The sequence below is a fragment of the Marmota monax genome, unplaced genomic scaffold, assembly GCF_021218885.2.
Source record: "Marmota monax isolate L192 unplaced genomic scaffold, Marmota_monax_Labrador192_F-V1.1 WCK01_AAM20220418_F8-fsc00059, whole genome shotgun sequence".
NCBI lineage: Eukaryota > Metazoa > Chordata > Mammalia > Rodentia > Sciuridae > Marmota > Marmota monax.
The window spans coordinates 10,196,796-10,221,781 of record NW_026693595.1 but is presented as its reverse complement, the minus strand read 5'-3'; the positions used below and the strand labels follow the sequence as shown (position 1 = coordinate 10,221,781).

Genomic DNA, 24,986 nt, shown 5'->3' with positions numbered 1-24,986 from the left:
GCATTTGCCCGAGTGACAGCAGCTTCATCACTCAGTCTGGCGGCTGTCTGCCCCATGAATGAGCGTGAACCTCAAATGCTATTATAACTCTAATTGCTTTTGGTTATGGTTGATCTCACTTGAAGAAAGAGTGATAAAAAACTTCAGTTTCTCTATTATCTGTATATTCCATCATTTAATTGCAAAAATTAATGATTTGCAAATGCCTAATCATTAGTGTCAAACCAATCTGTTACTGAAGTTCTAATATAGTTTCACTTCAGTTGAATCAGACAAATTTGACTGCTGACTGCTCCAATTACTATAAAATGGACTCCCTAGCTAGTGAGAAATCTCTTGGACAGTCCCCTCCCTCCCAAAAACAGAGAGGGAGGCAGGATAAGGCAGTAAGATTTAGGAACACCTGGAACCTTTTAAAAACATAGTGTCTACTTTATGGAATCTAAGAACAATTAATGAAAATAAAACACAGACTGTAATACCAGCAAGGAAGACAGTGTCACTCAGAATTTCCCAGGTACATAACTATGGGCTGAAAGTTTCTCTTCACCCACTCAGGCATTATGCCCCAGACAGTTCTGCAGGTCTCCTATCATCAGGACCGACTGCTTACACTTTCCTAAAATCTAGAGTGTGCTTTGTCCAATTTCAGAAATAAATAGCCAATAAAACCAAATACTCCAACAATATAAAGCTATCCCTTATAGATCCACTAAAAACTAACAGTGCAAATGTAATGATCCATGAATAGCTCTTGAGAATAACACAGCTGCCACAAAAAAGCAACATCTCAAAATTAACTTAAAAATCACTTTTTACACTGTTATCAGAATAATTTCTGATTAGCACCAAGAGGCTCCAAAACCAGGACCTTCTTGGATTCAAAGATAAGACCTAATAAGCTATTCATTAAAAAAAAACTTGATCACATCAGTTACACATTCACATTTTTTTCTGCAATTTGTATTTGGGGTAAAAATGGGAGTTCATAACTCACTTGAATCAAATGTATGAAAGATGATATGTCATGAGCTTTGTAATGTTTTGAACAACCAATAAAAAAAGGCAAAAAATTCAGTCATTTTTAGTATATTCAAACAGTTGTGCAACCACCATTACTAACAAGTCCAGAACATTTTCATCACTCAAAAAAAAAAAAAAAAAAACTTGATCATTCATACAGGTAACTTAGTGGTAGAGTGCTTGCCTAGCATGCACAACCTGGGTTTGATCCTCCAATAGCGTGCACGTGTACGTACACACACACACACACATACACACAGACAAAAGGACTTGGCCGTTCATCTCAGAGAAGTGATGTTTTTAGAAGAAACTCATTTATAATTCTTCCAGATCTAATTATCAAACTCCAGTAAAACACCGTCCCTGTCTTTATGTAAGTGAGAAGCTACAGTCTGTACAACAATGGTACAACACCACATTCATCAAGTTTGGCCCTAGATCTATGGCATAGATCTTTGTATAAGAAAGAGAAGACACTCATAGTCCATCCTCCAGAAATTCAAAGAAACTTTTTAACATGTTTGATAAGCAGCTTTCATTTCTCCTGCCTTATTTCATATTCTCAGTGCAGAGAGATATGAACCGAGCATCCGGCTGGGCTCCTGCAGGGAGCCCCCTTACCATCAGTCTCCGCATTCTCTCCTTTTCGATCCGCTCTGTCTCCTTCTTCTGCTCCCTTTCAGTGTTGGCATGCCAAGTTGCCACTGCTTTGGAAAGCTTCTGGATCTTCCCAGCCACAGATCGATGGTATTCCTTAAAATCTTTTGCATGTTGCAAAATACTGTTCAGGTATTCCTAAAGGATTCACAAGGGGGAGAAAAGGATGATTAAGATGCACTTCCCAACATCAAGGTATCAACTTAGTCCAAGACTCTCAATGTACACATAACACAACTCAGACTAGAATCTATTTTGGGACAGGTGCCCTGGCCTCTGCAAGTGAGGGACAGGCTATGGGCCAGTGGGAAAACGCACCTCTCCATGGCTGTGTTATTGCATATCTGTAGAAGAAAAGCCAACTCCATCTCTGGGGTGTGGCTGCTTCAACATGGGAAGATCCAGGACTAAAGAGACTGGCAATGACAAATTTAAAGCATATCGCTCCTGCACTCTAAAATAAACCTGAGGGACCTGGTATTTCCAGTGAAAAATCACGTTACAAAAGTAATGTTTCCTCTGCTCTAACTTAAATATCTTAGAACGGTGATATAAAATATGTTTATATGAAGTGAAAATGGCACAAATTTGTAGTCATTTTTTTAAATAGAGGAGGGAAAATGTATACCCTATTTATACTAAAATTCAATATTTTTTTAAAAGGAAACTAAGTCACTTAATTAAGCACAAGAAAAAAAACAAAATGTAAAAGATTATAAAAACAAAATTAAATCCTATATCAAACTATTTCAAAATATTCCCTACAAAGGAATATTTTTAAATATCTGCCCCTGTGAAACCTTCTACTGGGCCATCAAAAAGCCCAGGATCCCATATTTATACTTGTAATAAAAATAACTTTTTGCTCAATTCTTTCCTTTTCCAAGTTGCTTTTTCCCAGGATTTTGTTCTGGGAAACCCACCTATGCCTACCTGTTAGGCAGCTTTCCATGAAACCATGACTATGATACCTGTTATCGACTAAATGTATGATGTGTTTGCGGGGCCCCACCCCCCAACTCATATGCTGGAATCCTGCAATGTGATGGTATTAGAAGTGGGGCCCCCATGAATGGAATTAGTGCCCTTATAAAGGAATCCCGGAGAGCTTGCTTGCTCTCTTCCTGCCATATGAGGACACGTGAAGTCTGCACTTTGCAAACCACAAGAGGGTCCTCACCAGAAACTGGCTTATGCTGGCATGCTGACCTTGGCCTTCCAGCATCAAGAACTTTGAGTAGTAAATTCCTGTTGTTTCTAATCTACCTGGTTTCTGGTATTTTATTATAGTAGTCTCAACCAACAATATTTGACTGCAATTCAAGAAAGCTAGGTCCTAAACTTCATTCTGCTGCTGACCAAGTATGTGATCTCGGGCAGGTCACCCATTTATCTCTTGGCCTAAGTATTCTGATGTATAAAAATGATGTCGCTGAACTATGTAAACTCCAAGAGGCCTTTCTATTTTTGTGATTCTCCCACCACCTGAAAGGGACATATCTGCAGTCATTTTGACCCTGTCCAATGACCCCATCAGACACCTCTATCCAGGTAAAGCCCAGTTCTAAGGACCTGGTGTTTCTGTCGGCGCTTCCTCTCTTGCTCGATCTTCTGCTGCTTCTCCAGCTTCTCAGTCATGCGGGCTTCTCGCAGAGTCTGGCGCTTGCTCCGTTTGTATGCTTTGGAGTTGAGAGCCGTCTCCAGGGTGGTGTCCCTGCGCATGCAGGCCACCACCTCCTGTCTCAGCTGTCAAGAGGAGAGCTGTTAGACAGTCTCGGGAACAGAAGCTGGATTCCTGAGCCCTGACCTTCTCTCTTTTCCATTTAATGGAACAGAACTACTTAAAGTTTCTCAGTCACAGTTAGCCTAAACTAAATGAAGGAACTAAAAACATGTCAGATTCACATGGTATTTTCCAGGATGGTATGAATTTTCTTTCCAAATAATTCAGATAAAAAACAATTATAGTAATGTAATAGTAAAAAGGGAAAAATATGGATGTTGTCCTGACTTTAAATTAATTCATTCTCTTTAATTACTCTCATGATGTTATTTAGTTAATAAGCTTTAAATTTTTTTACTTTGTTTTAAATGTCATGCTAAGATTCTCGTGTGTTTAAAGATTACCCTTAATGATGATTTGCAAAAAGAATAAAAGAGGTGCTTTCTATTCATGTCATAAGGTAGCAGTAGGTACTCAAATAATATGAATTCATAACCTAAAATAAATGATGCAAAATACCTGTTTTGCTTTCCTCACACTCAAAAATAATATTCTTTGCAATATATTTAAATTTTATATTATATCATGAGCTTACTGTAGGTGATCATATTGTATGCTATATGGCAGCAGGAGAAGGGGACTTGGGAGCACACATTACAATACTCATTCAATTGAATCTGAAATCAGCATCAATTGCAGTTAATGTAATTGGGAAACTTTATAGGTGACAGATTTTTCAATACTATCAAACAAAACTCAGATACCAGTAAGAGTCCAGCACAATGAAGCTCTTTTGAATCTAAGCTTATTCCTGAAAATAAATTTAGCTAATATTCACTTAACAAAATTTTATCACTTTCATTAGTTCATATTATGAAGTCACCTATAATAAAGAAATAAATGGAACTTGGAGGATTTTCTTTTTTTTTAAATTTAAACTAAATTCAAATCTATTGCCAAGTAGCATCCAGCCACTGATGCCTTTCTGTAATGACAACCTATAAGTCAAATGTACATCCAAGTTCACATGATAACAGCACAGGAAGTAGCCTAAGGATTTTAGTCACATCCTCCAACAGACCAAATCATGCAATTCAATACTTTCAAACTATATTTATTTATTAATAATTCATTTTTCACTCCCTGGCCTTCAATAAAACAAACCCATCTAACTAGTAATGAAAATCTCTTTATCCTCTTTGACTTTATCTGGCAATCTGTAGATGGGGAGACCTGCACCTTTGGGGTCAGCATGGCAAAACTCATCAAAGTAAAAATTAGTTCCACCTCATTTCACAAGTCTCCTACTGATTTGGAAATCAGAAAATAGATCATTATGCTAGTTTTTAAGAAGTGACTACTTAAAACTATAATAAGACCAGATAACAACTCATTGATTAGTCAATGTGGGATCAAGTGCCCCAAAGTTAGGTTTTGAAAAGAGTAATCAAGTTACAAGACATTGTTTCATGCACTTCTATGAGTAATGAGCTATATAGTAGAAAGGCTATCACATTTTAAAAAATTATTTTCATGACTAATATTTTACCTTTGTGCTTACCAAGAAACTCTGATCAACCACCTCCTCATTTTTCCTTGGCACCATAAAGGCAAATATGAGCTAGCCCTAATTGTTCTCCAGGTTTTTCATTCACAGTAACAAATGCCCAAACCCTGATTTTGTAAACCAGAGTCCAGGGGAAGAAATGTTTCTGATGTGCAGAAGAAAAAAACATAATAAGCAATTCATCTATACTATTAGCTATACTCAGTTGGTCTAAAAGATATGCTAATTTGCTGAGTTTATGTCTTTATAACAACATTGAAGAGACTAAAGGAAACACTCAGATCACCCTTTAGGAACAATTACATTTACTTCCTACATCTCAGATTCACTGGGGAAAAGGTATTACCTGACGTTGAAAATTGAGCAACCGAAGTGCTTTCAGTTCCACGGTTGCTTTGGTTCGTAAATCAGGTGGCAAAGAGCCAGGCAGATTTTCCAGTTCTTGAATCCTATGAGCTATTCGAGCCTGAAGTCTGAAAGGAAATAATAAAATGGGGGGAGGGGGGAGATGAAAATATACATTACGATTTAGTCTTCAATGATCAACAATAACCTCAGTTCAAGTTCATGGCAAAACATACCAGTTACTGACAGTAGATTTCTGACACCCAGCTACATTGTTTGATGTTAAGCTGAGAAAAGCTACCTTTGAATTAATATAGACAGGTGCTATATGTTACCTAACACTCTGACTTTCTCCATAACTTCTCTCTAACACCCGGAAAGAAAGCTCATGCTACATCTAGGGGGAATAAAATCAAATGTTCTTGCTCATTCTTAACAAACAGAAAATGAGAGACAGGAAAATCTGACTTGTTCCCTAATTCCCAGCCAGCCAGAGTGCACAGCTGAGACCAGAATTTTCTTTTTAACCTCCAGTTCTGTCCTAAGGCAACCAGGCCATTTGTACTCCTTGCCAAGACTCTGATGACAACAGCAGCTAAAGCAGAGCAGGCAAGAGCAGTAGGAACTGAGGCCACAGAAACCAGCCAACCCCAAACATTCAGACAGCCCTGCCAGCCACAACCACTTCCTCTGTGCAGAGTGCTTGCTTGAGAAAAGAAGACAAATTAGGCATTTTTCAAAAATCAGGGGCATCAGTACATAGAAGTTAAAATCTAAGAGTTTCTAGAGAAGGATGCTGGGAATTCTGATTTTAGACTCCATCAAAAATATAACTGCAGGTACTTCCCCATAATGAAAGCAGAACAGAAATACAAGACATCTCTCTTCATTCCTTTGGAATACCATTATTGTCACAAATACACACTTGAAATAGGTTTTAAACCCTATTCTTATGCGTAATTATGTGTCATTTAAATGTATTTGCCTCCTAAATTGAGGGCAAAACTGTGTTGGAATAGAGTTCATAAAAATAGTAATAAAAGAAGTAGTGAGTTAACCTAGTAAATACTAACTATACTAAATTAAGTGCATTTAATGGATGATTTTATTTAATTATCTCTCACAAACACAAGTGCATGTGCACAAGCACACACTCATCTCACAAGGTGAATACTACAATGGTCCCATTTTACTGATGATGAAAATAAAAGAACTTTTGGACATCATAGGACCAGAGTTGAAACCCTCATTTACCTGATACCAAAACCACTCTGATAATAAAGTTAATCATTAAAATACACTTTCTGAGAACTTTCCTGGCCTCCACTACAAAAGTTGGAAATTAAGGATTCTGTCAAAAATGGCTATTACATTATTTTTCAACCTTTATGATGTTGCAGAGTAATTTGAAAGAGTAAAACCTTGTGATACTTAGGTGCTGCAACGGATCTTCATACTTCCTATGGCCTAAATATCAAGATGAGTGTGTGCCTAAAAATTTCAGATGTTTGATTTGGGAGGGAAATAAAATACCATCTTTTTCAAACATTTAAAGATGATTAAAATAAAAATGACTTATTTTCCACTGGCTTCACTATAAATAATATAGATGATAGATTCCTATTTTATTTGGTACGCTTGCCATTGATTCTGATTTGCTAAATGATTTATCACCATTGTGTTCACATTATCATCACCACCTAGCTATTACTTTACAGTAAGCACACCATTGCAAATAATAGCACTTTTAAATGGTCTAAACACCTAACAGACTAAAATTGTGTGAGTTCAAACAACAATGAGAAGATTTTACCCTTTTACTTTTCTGGAAATATCATTCAAACTCTCTCAAATTTTTCCCTCATCCCAGTCATGATGGTCATGGGGTTATTATCATGGTTTTTTATTTTTATTTTATGAAACAAATACAAAATTCATTTATCCAATTCATTTTATTAACCATACACATAGCCCCAATTCTCCAAATATAGCAGCAGATGATATATCTTGATACTCAGGCCATTAGGAGGAAAATCCACTAGGGGAAAAATGTAAAATACAAACAATTTTACCTTTGAAACTACTTTACTTTATGGCCTTATGATTATGCCCATAAGAAAAGAAAATCGAATATTGTAGTGGAGTGAGAGGGCTGCCAACAATTTGGCTACCCTGGTTCTAGATTTGTGACAGACCTTCCGTATTTGAATAACCTAGAACTCAAACTACCCCTTTATATTCTGGTTTGCTCTTGGACAAAGTGAGCCAGGTGCTAAATCAGAGGGAATAGCTGCCTTTTCCTTAATCTTCCAAAGGACTATGGAACTAGGAAATAAATAACCTCATTGCAGGACAAGTGGCTGATGATGCTGAGATTAAACCTCACTGAACTACAAGGGGAGGGTAAAGGAAGGGCAAAGGGGGAAGGGTAAAGGAAGAGGTGTGGAGTGGGAGCTTGCAACAAGGGGTGTGGGTGCCTGAGGCACTAGAGCAGGTAGGAACTGGGGGGTACACTTCTTTCTCCCTGTGATGACTGCTTCTCCTAAGGGTCTTGTCATTTGTTAATGAATCTCAGTCCCCAACACAAAAACATCTCTCTTTTATGAAAGGGAAGCAAGAAGTACAAAGTAAAAACTCTGGAAGAGGCAAGGAAACCTTCACAATGAAATGATATGCATTCAATTCTGCACATGGTGGGTAGATAGCAAAGGTACAGGAGGGGCTTCTTTAACATAGAAAATTATATCTTTGTTGTTGTTGTGCTTAATAGAAATGTTCATTTTAAATAATGCTCCACTCCAGACAATTTCATCTTCCCATCAGTGGGATTCGGCAGGTAGTCTGATAAAGAGAGTCAGGATTCTGAACTTCCTGAAACAACAGCAAGATGTAATACTGCATGACTGCGGGAGACTCATTTAGTGTCCTCACGAGTACAGAAAATTGAAGCAGAATTAGGTCACTCAGGTTTTTCATACAGATGAACAGTAAATCAAGAGGGGTTACTGTTCTGGCAAGAAAAAGAGTTCCATTAAAGGCAACAGATATTTGTTCAGGTCCAGAGAAGAAGTTTATGATTCCTGTAGGAGAGTTATTTGAACAGAAAATGACACTGGTACATTTTGTTCCTTCAAGGAGCTGAGTGACACTTTAAAAAGACAGAGAGAAAGCATGTGTATGACTTTTTGTAACTTTGCTGGTAAAGCGGCTATTGGTAATTTTTGAGAAGAAATTTTCAGGGTTGCAATGGAGACTAGGGCAAGACCAAAAATACCACCAGTAGGGAGCCCATGCTTGCTCCCGAAACAAGCAGACTGTTTTCACACTGAATTCTGACTCCATTCCATATAGGGCTGATATATTCAAAGATACCCTTCCCAAATAAACCCCTTCGACTGTGAAATGCATTTCCCATGCAAACATTCGTGGAATTAGTTTACACGCCAATGCGACAACTCCTGAAGTACTTTTGTTCAGACATCTAACTCTAAATGGAAGGAAATGAACTTGGGTGTAATGAGACGGCAAAGGAAGTATGCCAAAGGGGGGTAGGAGCAGCGGGTAGAAATCTCTCCCTGACACTAACTACAGAAAGAAGCAATAAAATTCCATCAAAAACGAAAGGATCCAATTTAAATAGGGAAAAATGTCTTAACTGGAGAGCTTGTACAGATCTGAGGCAAAGTGTTCACATGCAGAAACTTATTTATGCTACGACCTACTAAAGAAGGTCAATTTGTCAAAATTCTGATTTTATGATGAACAAGGAAAAGCCAGCCAACGGACTTAAAAGTTAAAAAAAAAAAAGTAAGTTCTCATAATTTCCTTGCAGTTTTCACAGACAAGGTAAGTGATATTATAAGGGCCAAAGATATTAACATCTGTTAAAGAATTTCTGACAGATAATTTTTGCTCAAAGTTTATCAAAGTGTAAAAGAGGTTTTTCAAGACATTGTTCAAATCTTTAGCCAGATGATAAAAATGCAATGGATCCTTCTTGTAACCAGGCTAAAGACTAGTAAGCCATTCTACTACAGAGAATCAAAAGAAAAGAGGTTTGTGACTGTCTTGAAAAAGTATCTAAAGGCCTTAATCTAAACTTTTTAATAGATAAATTTAGTCTCTGCAGATAAACAATTTATCTTCATATAAGCAAAAAGCAACTATTACTCTATAAATAACAAAGATATGGTCCTGCAATATTACCAATAGAAACTTATGCTTCTTCTCTAGAAGGCCATAAAAAAATTCAGACCCAAGGTTGTTGAGATCAATGATTTCTAAAGCCACACAGTTTACAAAAGATATTAAATAATAATAATAATAATATGAAAAATAGCCATTCCACCACATTTTACAATGTGTATAATTTAAAAGGAACTGATACAAATTTTTTATTAATATGGGGTTGGAGAATAAAAGATTTTCATAACCATCCATTAAGATCACACTTCCAAAAAAGGTACAAATATGAGCTCATTACAAATTAGCCCTGCAATTAAAATTCTGGTGAAAATAATATAGAAAATTTAGGAGTCAGCAAAATAAACAGTTAAAACACACACACACACAAAAGAAACAGGCTAAGGAGAAAAAGCCAGATATTACACAAAATTTCTTGATAGAGAATGTCTTGAGGGCAATTCATATGATTTAACAAAGGTACAGCAGCTTTGCACCTTCAGAGTAGGAAAAAAGAATGTTAGTTCTTAGGGAATCCAAAATTTAGAGTAACTTCACAATGCCTCTTTACCCTATTGTTGACTTTTCAATGTCTATATTAACATACACAAAGTATTACACATGAAGACAGTTCTCCTGCCTTGGCTGGGCTAGTATTTGACACTGTACCACAAAACTATTCACCCAATTGAATCCACATATCAGTTTTGAAATATTGTTTGATGATAAGTATCTAGCATTCTAGGTATATGTGAAATTTTGAAAACTACAACTTAAAGGCTCTTAGCTGAGGATAGTAATGAAAGAGTAAAGTTATACTTCTCTGCCAAAAAACTATATACATCTAATGCCAGTTACTATGAATCTTTCCAAGTAACCCTCAAAATTGACTAATTTTAGTCTAATAACAAGTCATGTGCTTGTCAATAAAGATTAAGGTAATGTTTTAAAGGGGAATTCAAACAATGTATACTAACATTAATTAAAATTTTAAATGCTGATTTCCTTTAAAATTAAATAATATTGGGGAAATAATAATAATAACTAATATTTACTGAATGTTTCTATGCCATTATGTCTTCCCAATTCTATGAGAAACACCATAATACCTTCTTTTAACATATGAGTACACTGAATCACAGAAAAGAAATGTAACCAAGGTTATATAGCTAGTTGACCATAGCATACTTTCTGAAAAAATCTAGGATCCACAGTCTTGGTTTGGCTTTATCTTGGCTCAATACTAAGTGAACTCCCTTTTGAGTTGACATTCACCATTTACATAAGGGGTCTGCAATACAGTGTACAGGTCAAATCCTGTCTACAGTCTGTTTTTATAAATAAAGTTTTATATTGGAATGAAGCCAAGCAATTATTGCCTGGGTATTTTACACAAAACGGGCAGAGCTGAGTATTTGTGCCTGGGAGGTGCAACTCTGCAAAGCATAAATTTTCTTCTGTCTGGTCTTTTACAGAAAAAGTCTGCCAAACCCCAATTTTGGATAAAAATGCCAAATTCAGTGAAAATTAAGTTTCTGAAATAACATTTTAAATAAGGACCCCATTTGAAGATACTTACACAGGATTTTCCAAGCAATAGACCAAAACATGTGTGATTTAAAACAAAGAAAATATTATAGCAATCTACCAAAGCATACTTTAGTATCATGAGAAGTGCTACCAATCTGAAGGTCACCCCAACACAGCATACTCAACATCTGATCACCTCATAGACCGTCAAGGGCATAAACTGACAAACAAGGAAAACACACTGCGTAACCCGAGAGTGAGATGCCCATATCCTTGGGCTTTTGATGTCTGGATCCCAGCACCTGTCATGCATGGAGGGGATAAAGTTTTCTTGACTGCATGACCAAAACCACAGTCGGCCACCACAAAGTCCCCGCAATGGCACACAAACTCTTCTCTACAGCTTTGTTCTGAAACCATTTTCGTGGCATGAGTTTCTGCCTCCAGAGTTTGCTTTTGGCTCTTCCCTGTCCCGTAACAGAATGACCACAGCCTGAGGAGGCACCTCAACCCTTGTGCAGGACAGCACTTGCCAGTCCTATGGCTTGACCCCTCCCAGGCAGGGCAGTACCTGTATTCCCGCTCCTGCAGGATCTCCACGGGGTCCAAGCCTTGTGGCTTCTGGATAGGGCTGATGCGGCTCTGCTTCTGTTGCAGCTGCAGGATGGGCGAGGGCTGCCCGGGGGCTGGTTGTGGCACGGAGGGCCCCGGCACTGCTGCTGCAGGCTGCTGTGCGGCTGTGGGGGGCGCAGGAGAGGGCCTGCCGCTGGGCGCAGGCACCGGCAGCTTCTGCGGGGTACTGGGGCCGCTCAGCAGCTCGGGCCCCGGGCCTGCAGGAATAAAAGTGACATGGGCAGGGGGGGCAGGGCAGGCAGGGTGGTGCCCACTGGCCACACACCTGTCCCTGGGGACCAGAGATGAGACCCCCAAATGTCTTAAAATACATAAAGGCAAGAGGACATAAGGAGGACAGGAAGGAGGGAGGGGAGAGGAGAAAAGAGAAAGGGAAAAAGAAAAAAAGGATCTGGCATCTATCCCAATAGGGAAATGGTATTAACTAACATTGGTGAACAAGGTCCAAAAATGATTCATAGGTAATAAATTAAGGATATAGCGGGATAGCTTTTAATGCAGGGCTATGATGGGCTTTTAAAAAAGAATTACAGGTGCATTCAAATTTCAGAGGCATAAGGGAGTTACATAACAAGGGATGCAACTTCAGAGGGGTCCACAGCAGCCCCTTTACTGCAAACCTCAGACCCAGCCTAGGGGCAAGGAGTCTGCTGGTCTTCTGATGTGAGCTAAAAAGGGCTTACATTTTTCCTTAGTGGCATTTAGAACATATTTCAGGCTTCATCAGTAAATCTCAGGAACTTATTTTTTTTAACTATATATTAGAAAATATTTCTAAAAACAAGTCAGCGGGGAAATCTGCTTATTTCACCTGATAAAAATTTGCAAATGATTAAGATTCAAGAGAGCATTTTTCTCATGTTATCACAAGCAAATAACATACAACCTTTAAGCTTATCAAAATACATTTAAGAAGTTTAAAGTAATTTTCCACATTAAATTTCATAGCTTTAATTGCTAGGTATAGATCTAAATAAGAAGTGCTACATCTCTACTCCTGGATGAATTTTTAGTGATCTTAAAATTATAAATAAGATTAGTGATGCTACCAGATGAGTTAGTAAATACAAAAAAATTTAGTAAGCATATGTTAAAGCTACTAACAGGCATTCTTCCAACTATTTTCTATATCCCTTCTAAGAAAAAAAGTTATTAAGTGGTAACAAACAATAGTCTATAGACTTCAGAATGGCTTAATAATTAACCATACAAAGACATACATTATGAAAAATGGAACACATTTATTCAATTTCCAACAAATACCATTCAGAAATGGGATCAAATAACAATGCAAAGAAAGCAATAAGCAAACATTTTGACAGGAAGAATGTGAAGAATCAGAACAAACTGCTTAGGAAATCACCTTGTGTGTCATCTGTGCTCGTGTGTGTGTGTGTGTGTGTGTGTGTGCGCGCACGCACGTGCATTATTAGTCTTTCTTCACCTCCTTCTGAAATTAAGCAAAACTTGCCAAAAGATATAAAGCCAGATAAGATTTCTTCTCAAGGTAATTTGCAGCCCTGGTTCTAGGAACAGATGGAAAAAATCTTGGGAGGGAGGGTGCATTTTCTATTTTTATTTTTTATTTCAAGTATTTTAAATTTCAGGTATGTACTATCATAATGAAATTTTTTTCCCCAGCTAAGTATTTTCTTTTTTTCTGAATGGGAGGTCCTTTACATAATGCATAGCTCTTCCTAATTTTTTATTTAGAGTTCCTTTCATCCATATATTAGAAACCAATTTCTAAACATTAAATCTCAGGGTTGTTAAAGTACTGGAATGAGTTATAGAGGGGAGTTTTAGAATATTTTTCCCCTAGAGGTCTTTAAAGTAGGGTACATTTTTCATTTGGGTTGCTTTAGGTAGGATTTGGTCAAATGAGAGGAGATACAGATTTCTAACATTTATTTTAATTCCCTGTGATCCTATGAATCTCTTTAATAAGCTCAAGAAGTTAATTCATTTAAATATATTGGAAGCCATAGTTTAAGTATACTAAATAGTGAACTTAATATATTTAAATCCTCCAAGAACCATTGCCTTCAATGTAAAGAAAATTGGGGTTTCACTAATAACATCACAATAATTACTTTAAATTCAGTTTTCAAAGTGTTTTTTCTCCTTTCAAAGTTCAAATAATTCACAAAGTCCTAACAGTACAACAGGGCTACACAAGTCACTCACTCTGGGCACTCATCTTTTGCATTGCTGTCTGTACGACTGATGCAGAATCCTAGGAGGACTCCTTGAGGTATTTTCAAGTCACCATTTTTAAAACTGTATTTAATCAAAGAAAGGTATCCAGTTATTTTTAGTCTGTGTCTCCAAACTAAATCTGATAAATATATGGTTAGCGTTCTTCAATTGCTAAATATAAAGACATTCTAATCTGGTTGACCCTTCCTTAACATCGAGAAACAGAGAAATCTAAACATAAACTTACATCAAATCTCTAATTTAAAAGTTCTACAACTTGATATGCACTAAGTAGGTACATTTAAAGCATGTATTTCTTCTCCCCAAAAGAAATGATAAGTTTTGTCTGAGCTCCAGCACCAAATGGTTGCATAAGCCTGAGCAAGTAACTTAACCACTCTATGCCTCAATTTCTTCATCTATAGAATGGGAAAAATAATAATGCACCCCTCACAGGGCAGTGGTGTGATCCACGTTTCCATATATTCAGCCCTCATCTTTATCACCACCAAGGAAAGGGAGATAAAGGAGCCTAATTTAATTACTATATATTATATTCTGCTTTACAAAAAAAAAAAAATCCTTGGCAAAGGAAACTTTGGGACTACTCTTTTCCATAGCACAGTTCAGAATGTCTCTACAGTTTAATACAACTTAGCACAAAAACTTGGACAAGTCCGCTTCATGTATGCTTCCTGCATCTGCCATCAGTGCCACTTATAAGCAAACTCCATTTCCTAACTAAACACTACAAGTTTAATTACTGTGTCTATTTTCTCCTCCCACCAAAAGATTATATAAATACTTCTATTTACAGTGGCTAGGGACCCAAACACAATTTGGTGCCCATTTTTTATGTTTGGTGCCTGTTCCTCAGGTGGCTTACAGTTCATTTGCATGGTGGAGGGTCTGCTCTCAATCCACAGAAATCACCTCTACTCCACACATTGATGGTCTACCACCTACATAACACAGGAACTTTCCCTGACATCTTCAAATGGAAGACAAATTACATTCTTTAGCTTATCTCTTAGCCTCTCTTCAATATAAACATTTTAAGCTTAATTGTCAGAGGTACAAAATGCTATCTACTTCTTCAGTCCTCACCTTAGAAGTCAAAGTAGAAACATGCCCTGGACCTCCAAAAGGGGTCCCAGCACTGCTTAAGGGAGGTCCTGAGTGGATGCATGCCACCTCATCATGCCTGATTTTTAATAGGGCAACAAACTTAGTAAAATACCCAAGTCTCACATGCACAGAAATTCTATGCATTCTGAACTCCCACTTGGCACAAAGGATATTGATGCAAATAACCATTCTTTGCCTTACATAGGAATTCAAGTGGTTTCCATAGGTTGGAAAAATAAATGTAATGAACAGTATGGGACATGCCAAGAAATATTTCAGAAACAACAACAACAAAACAATAACAACAACAAAAAAAAGTGTGAGGAGAGATAAGCACTGAAAAAAAAACTGAACAAAAACTTTCTAGCATAAGTTCCCTCCCTTCACCTTCCCCAAACCAAAACTTTTTCAGTTCCCTTTTTTATTTCCTTTAATCTCCAAAAAGAAAATTGAATCAAAATGAAAAGAAAAGGCTGGGTCAGACTGGAGTGGTGCCCACAGCAGGTAGGGTGTGTTCCAGGGCAAGAGTGGCCCATAATTCTGACTAGAAACCACTAGAGTTAGGCCTTCAGAGTTGGGCCTTCCATACACAGTACCTTCAGGTGAGCCATAATTCCCTGGGGGTGGCCAATGTGACCGCCCTTTTGGTGAATTCTAACTTTGGAGCTGGTTTGAGGCAGACCATCCCAGCCCAAAGCCTTCTCTTCACCCAAGCATAAGTAGAAAGTGGAAGAAAAAAAAAAAGGGAAATGCAACTGTCTCCAGGTAAGTGGACCTACTAACTTTTATTGTTTCCTGAAATATTAACCAGGATGGTTATAAGCAATTATATTTACTTTACTTTTAGAAGGGAGACAAACAATAAATAGTTTAATGTTAACTTTAAAAAATTTGGCCTTATTTTAACTCACCCTCATTGCCAATCTAAAACATGCCTTTGGCAAGAAAGTTTATCTTACTATGAAAGTTTATCTTACTAAGTTTAGAGGATTTAAAAATAGTGACTTGAAAATCTCCCTGGGCAATCAGATTTGTGGACAAGTTCTGCAAAGGTGGTGGATGAAAGCTCCTAACGGTAACAGAATCTTCTTTTCTTCTTTCACTCATGGCCTCCTTGTCCCCTCTGCCATAAAATCCTATCTTCCCAAATATGCTCATTTCTAATGGAGCCCAACTGTTAGAAAATACAAGATATGAACAGTGGGTAATAAAATGAAGTTCATCCAATGGCAAAAATCTGATAAGGGAAGACATGGGTATTGGAGGTGGGTATTAAAAAAAAAAAGAATAAGATCCCTCATTTCTGGAAATGATCCAGAAAATGCATGCAGAGTTGGGTTTATGAGAACATGAAGTATTGATTAAGTACATGTGCCCAGACAACTGAAAACTTCATCCTTTAAATTTTACTACTTCATTCAGTCCCATTATTTTAACCTTGGATGAAAATGTTTCTCAAGTGAGCAATTCAGCTTCCTACATTCTTAACACTTTGGAATTTCTTCCTGCTGAGTCTAGGTCATTTTTACAACGCCAGCGCTTGCAGAGGCCTGTGACAAGGTGACACCCCAGGACAAGCTGAACATTTAGAGGTTATGCCCAAGAGACAAGGTCCCAGACCACCATCTTTGGGGAAGTTTAGGCTTTGCTCCCTTCTCTCCATCAAGTCATCAGCTATCTGGTCATGACTAGCTGGCCTCTGCTCAAAACTTGTTATTTAAGACTGTTATATACCAAGGTGAGAAGATAAGATGACCAATTTTGTTGACACCGAAGCAAGAGTAAAAAGGCTCTACAAAAGAAGAGATGCTACATTCTTTACATACAGAGCAAAATGCACTTGCAATCTGGTACTCATACTACGAGACAGATTCTTTCTTTTGTCCTGATAAGTTTGTCAGGGAGGAAACTAGATAGGAAAGGGTCAAGATGAACCCTTAAGTCAGACTGCTGGGATCTGGATCCCAACTCTCCCTCCAAAGGGAGTGTAATACTGCAAAGTGCACCTTACCATGGGTAAGCTAACAGGTTTGCAGTGGGTGCAAGCTACACACACATATACATATTATTTTCCTCCTATATATCTGGCTGCATTCTTGAGAGCTGAGATTTTACAGTTTTAAGGCCTGTAGAGGGTTTAAATTGCCTTTTTCAGCACGATTTTCTTGTATAACCTTTCCAGTCATTACTGTTAAATCTTATGTGATCCTCTACCTACCAAATGGCTCAGCTCCATAGTAGGTAGCTACACAGAAATCTTGGTGCAATCAATACTTTTTTTCTCTTTAAAAATCAGTTGCCTTAAATATTCATCCATGCATCCAGCATAATTTGGTCAACTTCATTCCTCAGTTCTTCCGTTTTCCTTCCACTCCTCCCTCCTGCTTGGACCCGTGCTTCTACCCTACTGATCTCCCTTCTGTTTTCACAAGATCTCCTTTTTCATTCCTAATTTTCTCTCTAGTTTCTGCATATGAGGAAAATTACTTGACCCTTGACTTTCTGAGTCTGGCTTATATCACTTAGCAAGATGTTCTCCACTTCCATTCATTCACCAGCAAATGCTGTAATTTCATTATTCTTCATAGCTAAGTGGAATTCCTGTGTGTGTGTGTGTGTGTGCATGTGTGTGTGTATAACATTTTCTCTATCCATCCATCTATTGATGGGTGCTTAAGCTAATTCTATAATTTTACTAGTAATGGACTGTGCTGCTATAAACATTGGTATGTAAATATCACTGTAGTAGGCTGATTTTAGTTCTTCTGAATAAATACCAAGAAGAGGATAGCTGGGTCATATAGTGGTTCCATTCCTAGTCTTTGAAGAACCTCTACACTGCTTTCTAAAGTGTTTTTACTATATTTGCAGTCCTACCAACAATGTATAATAGTACCTGTTTCCCCTATACTCTTGCCAGCAATTATCATTATTTTAATTCTTGATTGCCATTCTATCTGGGGTGGGATAAAATCTCAGTGTTGTTTTGATTTGTATCTCCCTGATTGCTAAGGACATTGAACATTCTTTCAGAAATTTCTTGACAATGCATTCCAATTTTATATGTAACTATAATGCATCAATTAAAAATTAATAAACAAAAGGAAGACGAGCAGAATAGAGGACTGGGATGAGGGGGAGAGAAGAGAGTAGACTGGGGATCAAAATGGAGAAAGCTACATATATGCATTTATAAACATGTCAAAAGGAACCCCACTATTTTATTTATATATATATATATATATAATATATATATGTATATATATATATAGAGAGAGAGAGAGAGAGAGACATTATCTTTATTTATTTATTTTTATGTGGTGCTGAGGATCCAACCCAGTACCTCACATGTGCAATGCAAGCTCTCTACCACTGAGCCACAACCCCAGCCACTGAAACCTTTTTTTTTTAATTGCCAGGATCTGAATGTTTGCCATCCCCCCACCTAATTTTTATGTTGAAATCCTAATCCCCAAAGAAATAGTATTAGAAGGTGGGGCCTCGGGGTGGTAATTTAGCTAGGGTGTCAGAGATCTCATGAATGGGATTAGTGCCTTTAAACAAGAGGCCCAAGAGATTTCCCTCACCCCTTCCCTTCCACCATATAAGGACACAATAAGAAAGTGCCAACTATAAATACAAGAGAAAGTCCTCAGCAGACTCCAAATCTACTAGCACTTTGATGCTGTACTTCTCAGCCTTCAGAACAGTGAGAAATAAATTTCTGTTCTTCTTGAGCCACCTAGCTTACCCTATATTGTTATAGCAGCCTAAACAGACTAACACAACCACTTTTTTCCCTGTTTTTCAGTGCTAGGGACCAAACCCAAGACCTGTGCATTCTAGGCAAGTTCTCTGCCACTGAGTTACACACCCACTGGCCCTGAGACACCCATTCTTAATGCTATATCTACAGTTAACAAGACGAGTTTATCATTCAGGTAAGGCAACTCTTAGAGCTGACTCTACCAGAAAAAAACTCACAAACTCAAAAGATAAAATATTTAAAAACAAAAAAATTCTGATCTGAATTATTTTCCATGGTTCGAGTCACAAAACTTAAGAAGAGTGCTAACATAGCAAACTAATTGTTCCTTAATGACCAGCATCTCAGGACTTGCCCAAATGAGTAGAAATCATTCACAAGAAATGTTATCGATGTCCAGGGAGCATCCCATTCCCCACAATCCCAAGCTCTCATCAGAGCTGAACTATAAACTCTGCTTGTCCATTTCTTAACAACCACCATCCTAGATGAAACAACCTTCATAGAACATCATTCTACAGCCCTTTGTAGTCCTCTGTGTTCTATCACCAGGATCAAGTTAGACCACAAGAAGGCCATGCAAAGGACTCTGTCATCTCTACCTATTACATAATATCATAACTTCTAACTTTATGCCACGGAGACTAAGACATTGGTCATGTGGAATCTGTTACTCTATTATGAATAAATTTTATTGAAGTTTTTAATCATGCAAAGCCTCTTGCAATAATAAAGATGAAGATAACAGTATAGTCAGGCTTCCATATCTACCAGTTCCACATCTGTGAATTCAACCAACCACAGATAGAAAATAGTCAGAAAAAATAACTGCCTATGTGCTGAACATGGACAGAGTTCTTTTTCTTATCATTATTCCCTAAAAAATATGGAATAACAGCTATTCACATAGCACTCAATTACATTAGATATTTCAAATGATCTAGAGATGATTTAAAGCACAAGGGAGGATATGCACAAGTTATATGCAAATACTATAGCATTTTATATAAGGGACAGGAGCACTGTGGATTTTGGTATCTCTTAGGAGTCCTAGAACAATCATCCTCAAATACTGAGGAACTACTGTAGTTTAAACAATAATCTTACCCAGAAAATCTACTTTATATTTTCAATCTATAAGTGGTTTTGTGTGAGAAATTGGTAAGCAACTTCCTTCCAAATGGTGAGAATTGTTAGGTGTATGATCCCCTCTCCTTATGGCTGTCAGGAAACTCAAGTGGCCTTTGAAGCTTGACCACAGCAACTAGGAGGGCTCTTGCGATCCCCACATCCCTGACCTCAATTTCTTACTTCTTTTAATACTCTTCCTTGTTTCTGATTTTCTATTAATTATTTTACTACAGGTATAATTCTGGTAGACCTCCTTAAATGCTTTTCCAACAAAAAGGAGAAAAAAACAACAAATATAAAAATGGCTCAGGTGGGACCTATTCAAGGAGGGAGTTATGTTGATATATCACAGTGGGTACAAGTGTCCCTAACCTGAAGTGTGTGGATAGGCTTCTGAGAAAACATGAAGATTTTGCAAGAGAATGAAAAATTATGGGTGATTGTGCTTTCTTTCTAGGTCAGCAGTTCACATGAGTCTCCAAAGGTTAAGAAACACTGCTCTAGGACTCTATAGCAGTGGGAGACCAAGAATCTTGGCCAATCTAAGTGGAACAAGAAAAGAGAGTCGGTGAGGTATAACAAAGGACTGAGTCAGCCCTGGGCTTATTCCAACCCAGCACTGTGTGTGTGATCAGTCTTTCTTATCCGAGCTGGACCATGGCATTATTCGTTTGGTTGCATATTAACCTACCAGATGGTCTGTTGTAGTTAACAAGGGTCGGCTGCTGCTGCTGCTGCTGCTGCTGCTGCTGCGGTGCCTGCTGCTGCTGTTGCTGCGGTGCCTGCTGCTGCTGCTGCTGCTGCTGTTGCTGCTGCTGCTGCTGCTGCTGTTGTTGCTGCATGCCAGGCAAGGTCCTTTTCCCCTGCACTGCAAGCTGCAGTGTTTCGGGGAGGGGCTGGCCCCGGGCCAGCATTTTGTAAGCCAAAATCTGTGCTCTAAGCTGATGCAGCTGGACAGGACTGAAAGGCGAGGGTCCTCTGTTGGGCTGGTTCATGGCCTGTGGATCGCCCGGGATGAGGGGCCCTGGCTGGCTCGGTGGCATCTGGGGTGGCGTTGGGCCTCCTCCAGATATAGGGCTGGAGACATGCTCTGGGGCTCCCAATGGAGACGGGTGTGGTGACATGTAACCTAAAATAAAACACAAGGAGATCATGACCCTGAAAGAGAGGTATTCTTGAATATACTAATAGTACTCTACAACAACACTATATGGTAAAAATTTTCTCTAATTTATCAGTTATATATAGTATATTTACTATGTAATGGCATATTATGTATGCCATTAAAATTTTTCTAGCAGCCACATTAAAAAAGGAAAACAGGTGAAGTTCATTTTTTTCACATTTTTTAGCAGAGCATTATAGGTATACATAATGATGGGATTTGTTTTTACATATTTGTACATGCACACAATATAACCATATGATTTGGCCAGTATCACTCCCCAGCACTTTCTCCCTCCCTACCTCCCAGCAGAGTTCATTTTCATGACCTAGTTTATTTCAAATAACAAATCCAAAATATCCACATTTCATAATATAAAAATTATCGATGAGGTCTTTTGTGTCATTTTTTTCATACTAAGTCTTTGAAATCCAGTTAAGTATTTTACACTCACAGCACATCTTAGTTCCGACTAGCCACATTTCAAGTGATCAATAGCCACTTGTATCCTAGAAGGCAAACTATTAGTGGCTGTTGTACACCTAAAGCAAAGGCACCAGAGGACAGTGCTATACATTAAAAGTAGCTCCAACTTAGGGAATAAAACCTAAAGGCATCTAACATATCTCAATGGGGAATGAAGAGTGTCTTACAGGGAAAGCAAATATCATCTGGCCTATTATTATGCAAGTTACCACTAATTTCCAGTTATTGAGGACAAGGGATTCTACACAATTTCCCAAATGAGTTCCACCCAGAAGCAGAGAGTGATCCAAGGACCAAGTGCAGGAGATTTATCCGGGAGGTGCAGGGACACTGGTAGGGATTTAGGAAGGTGATATAAGAAGGGAAGGCAGCCAATAAGAAGTGTATTATCAAGCAGTTGTTGCAGTGGGTCATGAAGATTAATCCAGTGCAAAGCTCTGGGATAGGAAATAAATAAATTGCTTCCAATTATCCCAAAGAAGGGATGAAGAAGCTGGGGCATTTAGACACTTACAATCATCAGTCACTGGTTATAACACAGGCTACTACTACCACTCAGGGAGATTAATCACCAGTCTCCTTGGACTGCTCTGTTGTGGGTAAGGTGGTTGTTGGTGGAAGTAAACCAAAGTGGTGATTCCAGCCAGTGGCAATCAGACAGGTAGGGGTACAGGAATGGTAAGGAGGACCCAAAGGTATGGGGGAAAGCATGCACTATTACATCAGTCCTCCAATAACCCCAGAAGATGTGCACTATTAATTCATTTTTTAAAGTGAGGAAACTGAGGCTCAGAGAATAAGTAGGTTCAGAGAATAAATCCTGGCAGCTCCAAGATTTAAACCAATACCTGTCTGGTTCTAATGTATACACTCTCTTTCCATGGTCTAATGTGTTTTGCTATGCAAAAATAAGTTAAGGACTTAAAAGTTTCTCTTAGCACCACTTAGCACCATTTAGGATATAATACAAAAACGAGAGTAACCTGTTAGGTTATAAGAGATCTAAGTGGGAAATTTAAGAATATTTTACTTGAGGAATGAAAATTAAAATGGACAAAAATTCCCAGGCACTTAGTTCAGGAGACAACCTGTATAGCCAGGCCAAAAAATTTCTACAATGATTGAGGGCTGTTGGAGGAGATCCAATATGGAGGAGAAAATGAAGTGACCTACAGTATTCCAAGACTCTCAAGTTCGAACAAAGTGCTAATTAAATCAAAAGTGTCACAAAACACAGTAACACACATAGAGGAAATGTCTTTGCCCTATTAAATGTTATGTGTCAAATTATAACACAGATCATCATACAGGTGATCATTAGGTGAGGACTGTATATATAAATCTGTGTCAAGTTTGACCTGATAAAGCTCTGTGCCTCCATGTACAGTCACAGAGGCCCATGAAGGTGGGACCACCACCGAACAGGGACTCACAAACACATTCACAAGATCAGAGAAAATAAAAGATACAATTTCTTTTCTTTCTAATTGCCATTTGGAGATGGGAGTAAATGTAGCATGATCCCCTGAGACAAAACAGGGTTCTGTTCTATGGATTGGTAAGAAGAGGAAGTCCATTCAGGGAACTCCTGCTCTGAAGAGAAAAGGAAGAACTGCTAAGTCTCACTGCCCAAACCCCTACTACTCCATGAGGGAGGACAAAAACCAATCAGCAATTAAGGCTCTAATTAGTTGGTTTTATAAGAAAGCCAAGAAGATTTCCCTCCAATTAGTCTGAAAGACTAGCAGAAACTCAAGTCCCAACATGTTGGTATTTATAATAAACACTTAGAGGACATCAACAACATATTCTTAACTTCTATCATTAATATTCTTCCTTTTTGATGAGCATTATGGTTTAGATCTAGAATGAGCCCCAAAGGCTCAAATAATTGAAGGTGTGGGCTCCAATGTAGTGGGGCTTATAGGAAATGATTGGATCATGAGGGTTCTCATCTCATTTATGGAATAATCCACTAATGGATTCATAATTTGATGGCGTTATTGGTAGGTGGTGGAAACTGTTGGAGATGGGACGTAGCTGAAGGGAGTGAGTCCATGAGGAAGTATCCTTGAGAACTACATCTAGTCCCAGGCCCCTTTCTCACTCTCTTTGCTTCCTGGCCACCACAAGGTGAATAGCTTTGCTTTTCCATACCCTTCCACCATGATGTGCTGCCTTATCATAGGCCCAGAAAAGAATTGAGACAGCTGACCATGGACTGAAAACCTCTGAGACCTTGAGCCAAAATAATTACTTCCTTCGTTAAGTTATTTTTTTCAGGTATTTTGTCACAGCAATGGAAAGCTAACTAATACAATGAGGCTTACATTCATCCCTTAATTGTAATGCTGGTATAAAATGATAGTTTGCTCATTATGGCATCTTTCTGGACAACCCTACACCTACTGTGGTAAAATGGGCCATGTGTCTTTTGCTTTCTGGTCATTCCCATTTCCTAAGGTTGACAAGGCATCGGATGCCTGATACAATGGGCCAAAATACTAAACAATGAAATTTTTACTCAACTACCTAGCAATGCTTATCAGGTCTATCCTTTAAACTATGAACAAGGCATCATTACGAGGGTGAGACTTGGCAAAGCAATGTTGTAACAGTGAGATGGTTCCATTAAGCACAAGAATGCAGACTCTGAGAACATGATCACTGGAAAGTTAATGCCAAGAAATTTTACCTGAAATTTGATAAGAAGAAATGGGGGGTGGGAGGAATTTTATCCCAGAATTCATAGAAGATGTTAATAGAATCATTCTGTCACAGTGTGACATTAACACTGTGACAGGGTCCCAGCTACAGAGATTTTTTTCCCCCTATACGAAGAGCATTTCATAAAACTTGAGGAAAAACAGAATCTAAATGATGTAACAACATAACATATTTTGGTAATTATCCTTAGTTGAGAAAACAGGGTGAAGAAATTGCCTGAGAGTGAATATACATTTGTCTGAGGATGACAATGTTGATGCAGATTCTGCTCTTTCTGAAATCTTATTTGATTGGCTCATTCAAAAGTAGTTAAAAAGTGGCAGTTTCCCCTCCCTGGTCTTCAAGGGCCATTATCTCCCCAGTTTCACCTTGCCTCTGAGAGAGAAGCACTAACCTCTCTCCTATTCATAATCCTGAATTTGTAAGTGCCAGATTTAGATGAACTTTCTCTACACACACATGCCCATTAAATATTGTATACCTGCCTATGATGGCTTTTTCTGTCCAATGCACTAAAAATAAACAATGTTATCATTTGGACCATAAGGTACACCATCCAGTATTTATTGAAGGAAATGGTTTTGCTTCCCAACCAATACCTTAAAATAACCTAATAGGTTGCTAGGTAGTTAAAGCTAGCAGCCTTTTGATCAATACCACACCTCTCTGTACCTGTGTGTTTATAAATGGCTTTCTCTACAATGGAGTTTTTAAAGATACATGC

The 24,986-nt window shown here is 38.1% G+C and overlaps 1 protein-coding gene across 9 annotated transcripts in view; it reads right to left on the bottom strand.

Moving 5' to 3' along the window:
- Smarca2 (SWI/SNF related, matrix associated, actin dependent regulator of chromatin, subfamily a, member 2) overlaps nucleotides 1–24,986 on the bottom strand; it is a 166,292-nt gene that overhangs the window by 121,096 nt on the left and 20,210 nt on the right. For all 9 annotated transcript variants that reach the window (XM_046459484.2, XM_046459489.2, XM_058584031.1 and 6 more), the window contains 5 exons: nucleotides 20,576–21,013; nucleotides 11,599–11,857; nucleotides 5,317–5,443; nucleotides 3,253–3,426; nucleotides 1,645–1,818 (listed from right to left, as the gene is read on the bottom strand). In XM_046459484.2, coding sequence (XP_046315440.1) covers nucleotides 1,645–1,818; nucleotides 3,253–3,426; nucleotides 5,317–5,443; nucleotides 11,599–11,857; nucleotides 20,576–21,013 — 1,172 coding nt within the window. The remainder of the gene's footprint in view (nucleotides 1–1,644; nucleotides 1,819–3,252; nucleotides 3,427–5,316; nucleotides 5,444–11,598; nucleotides 11,858–20,575; nucleotides 21,014–24,986) is intronic.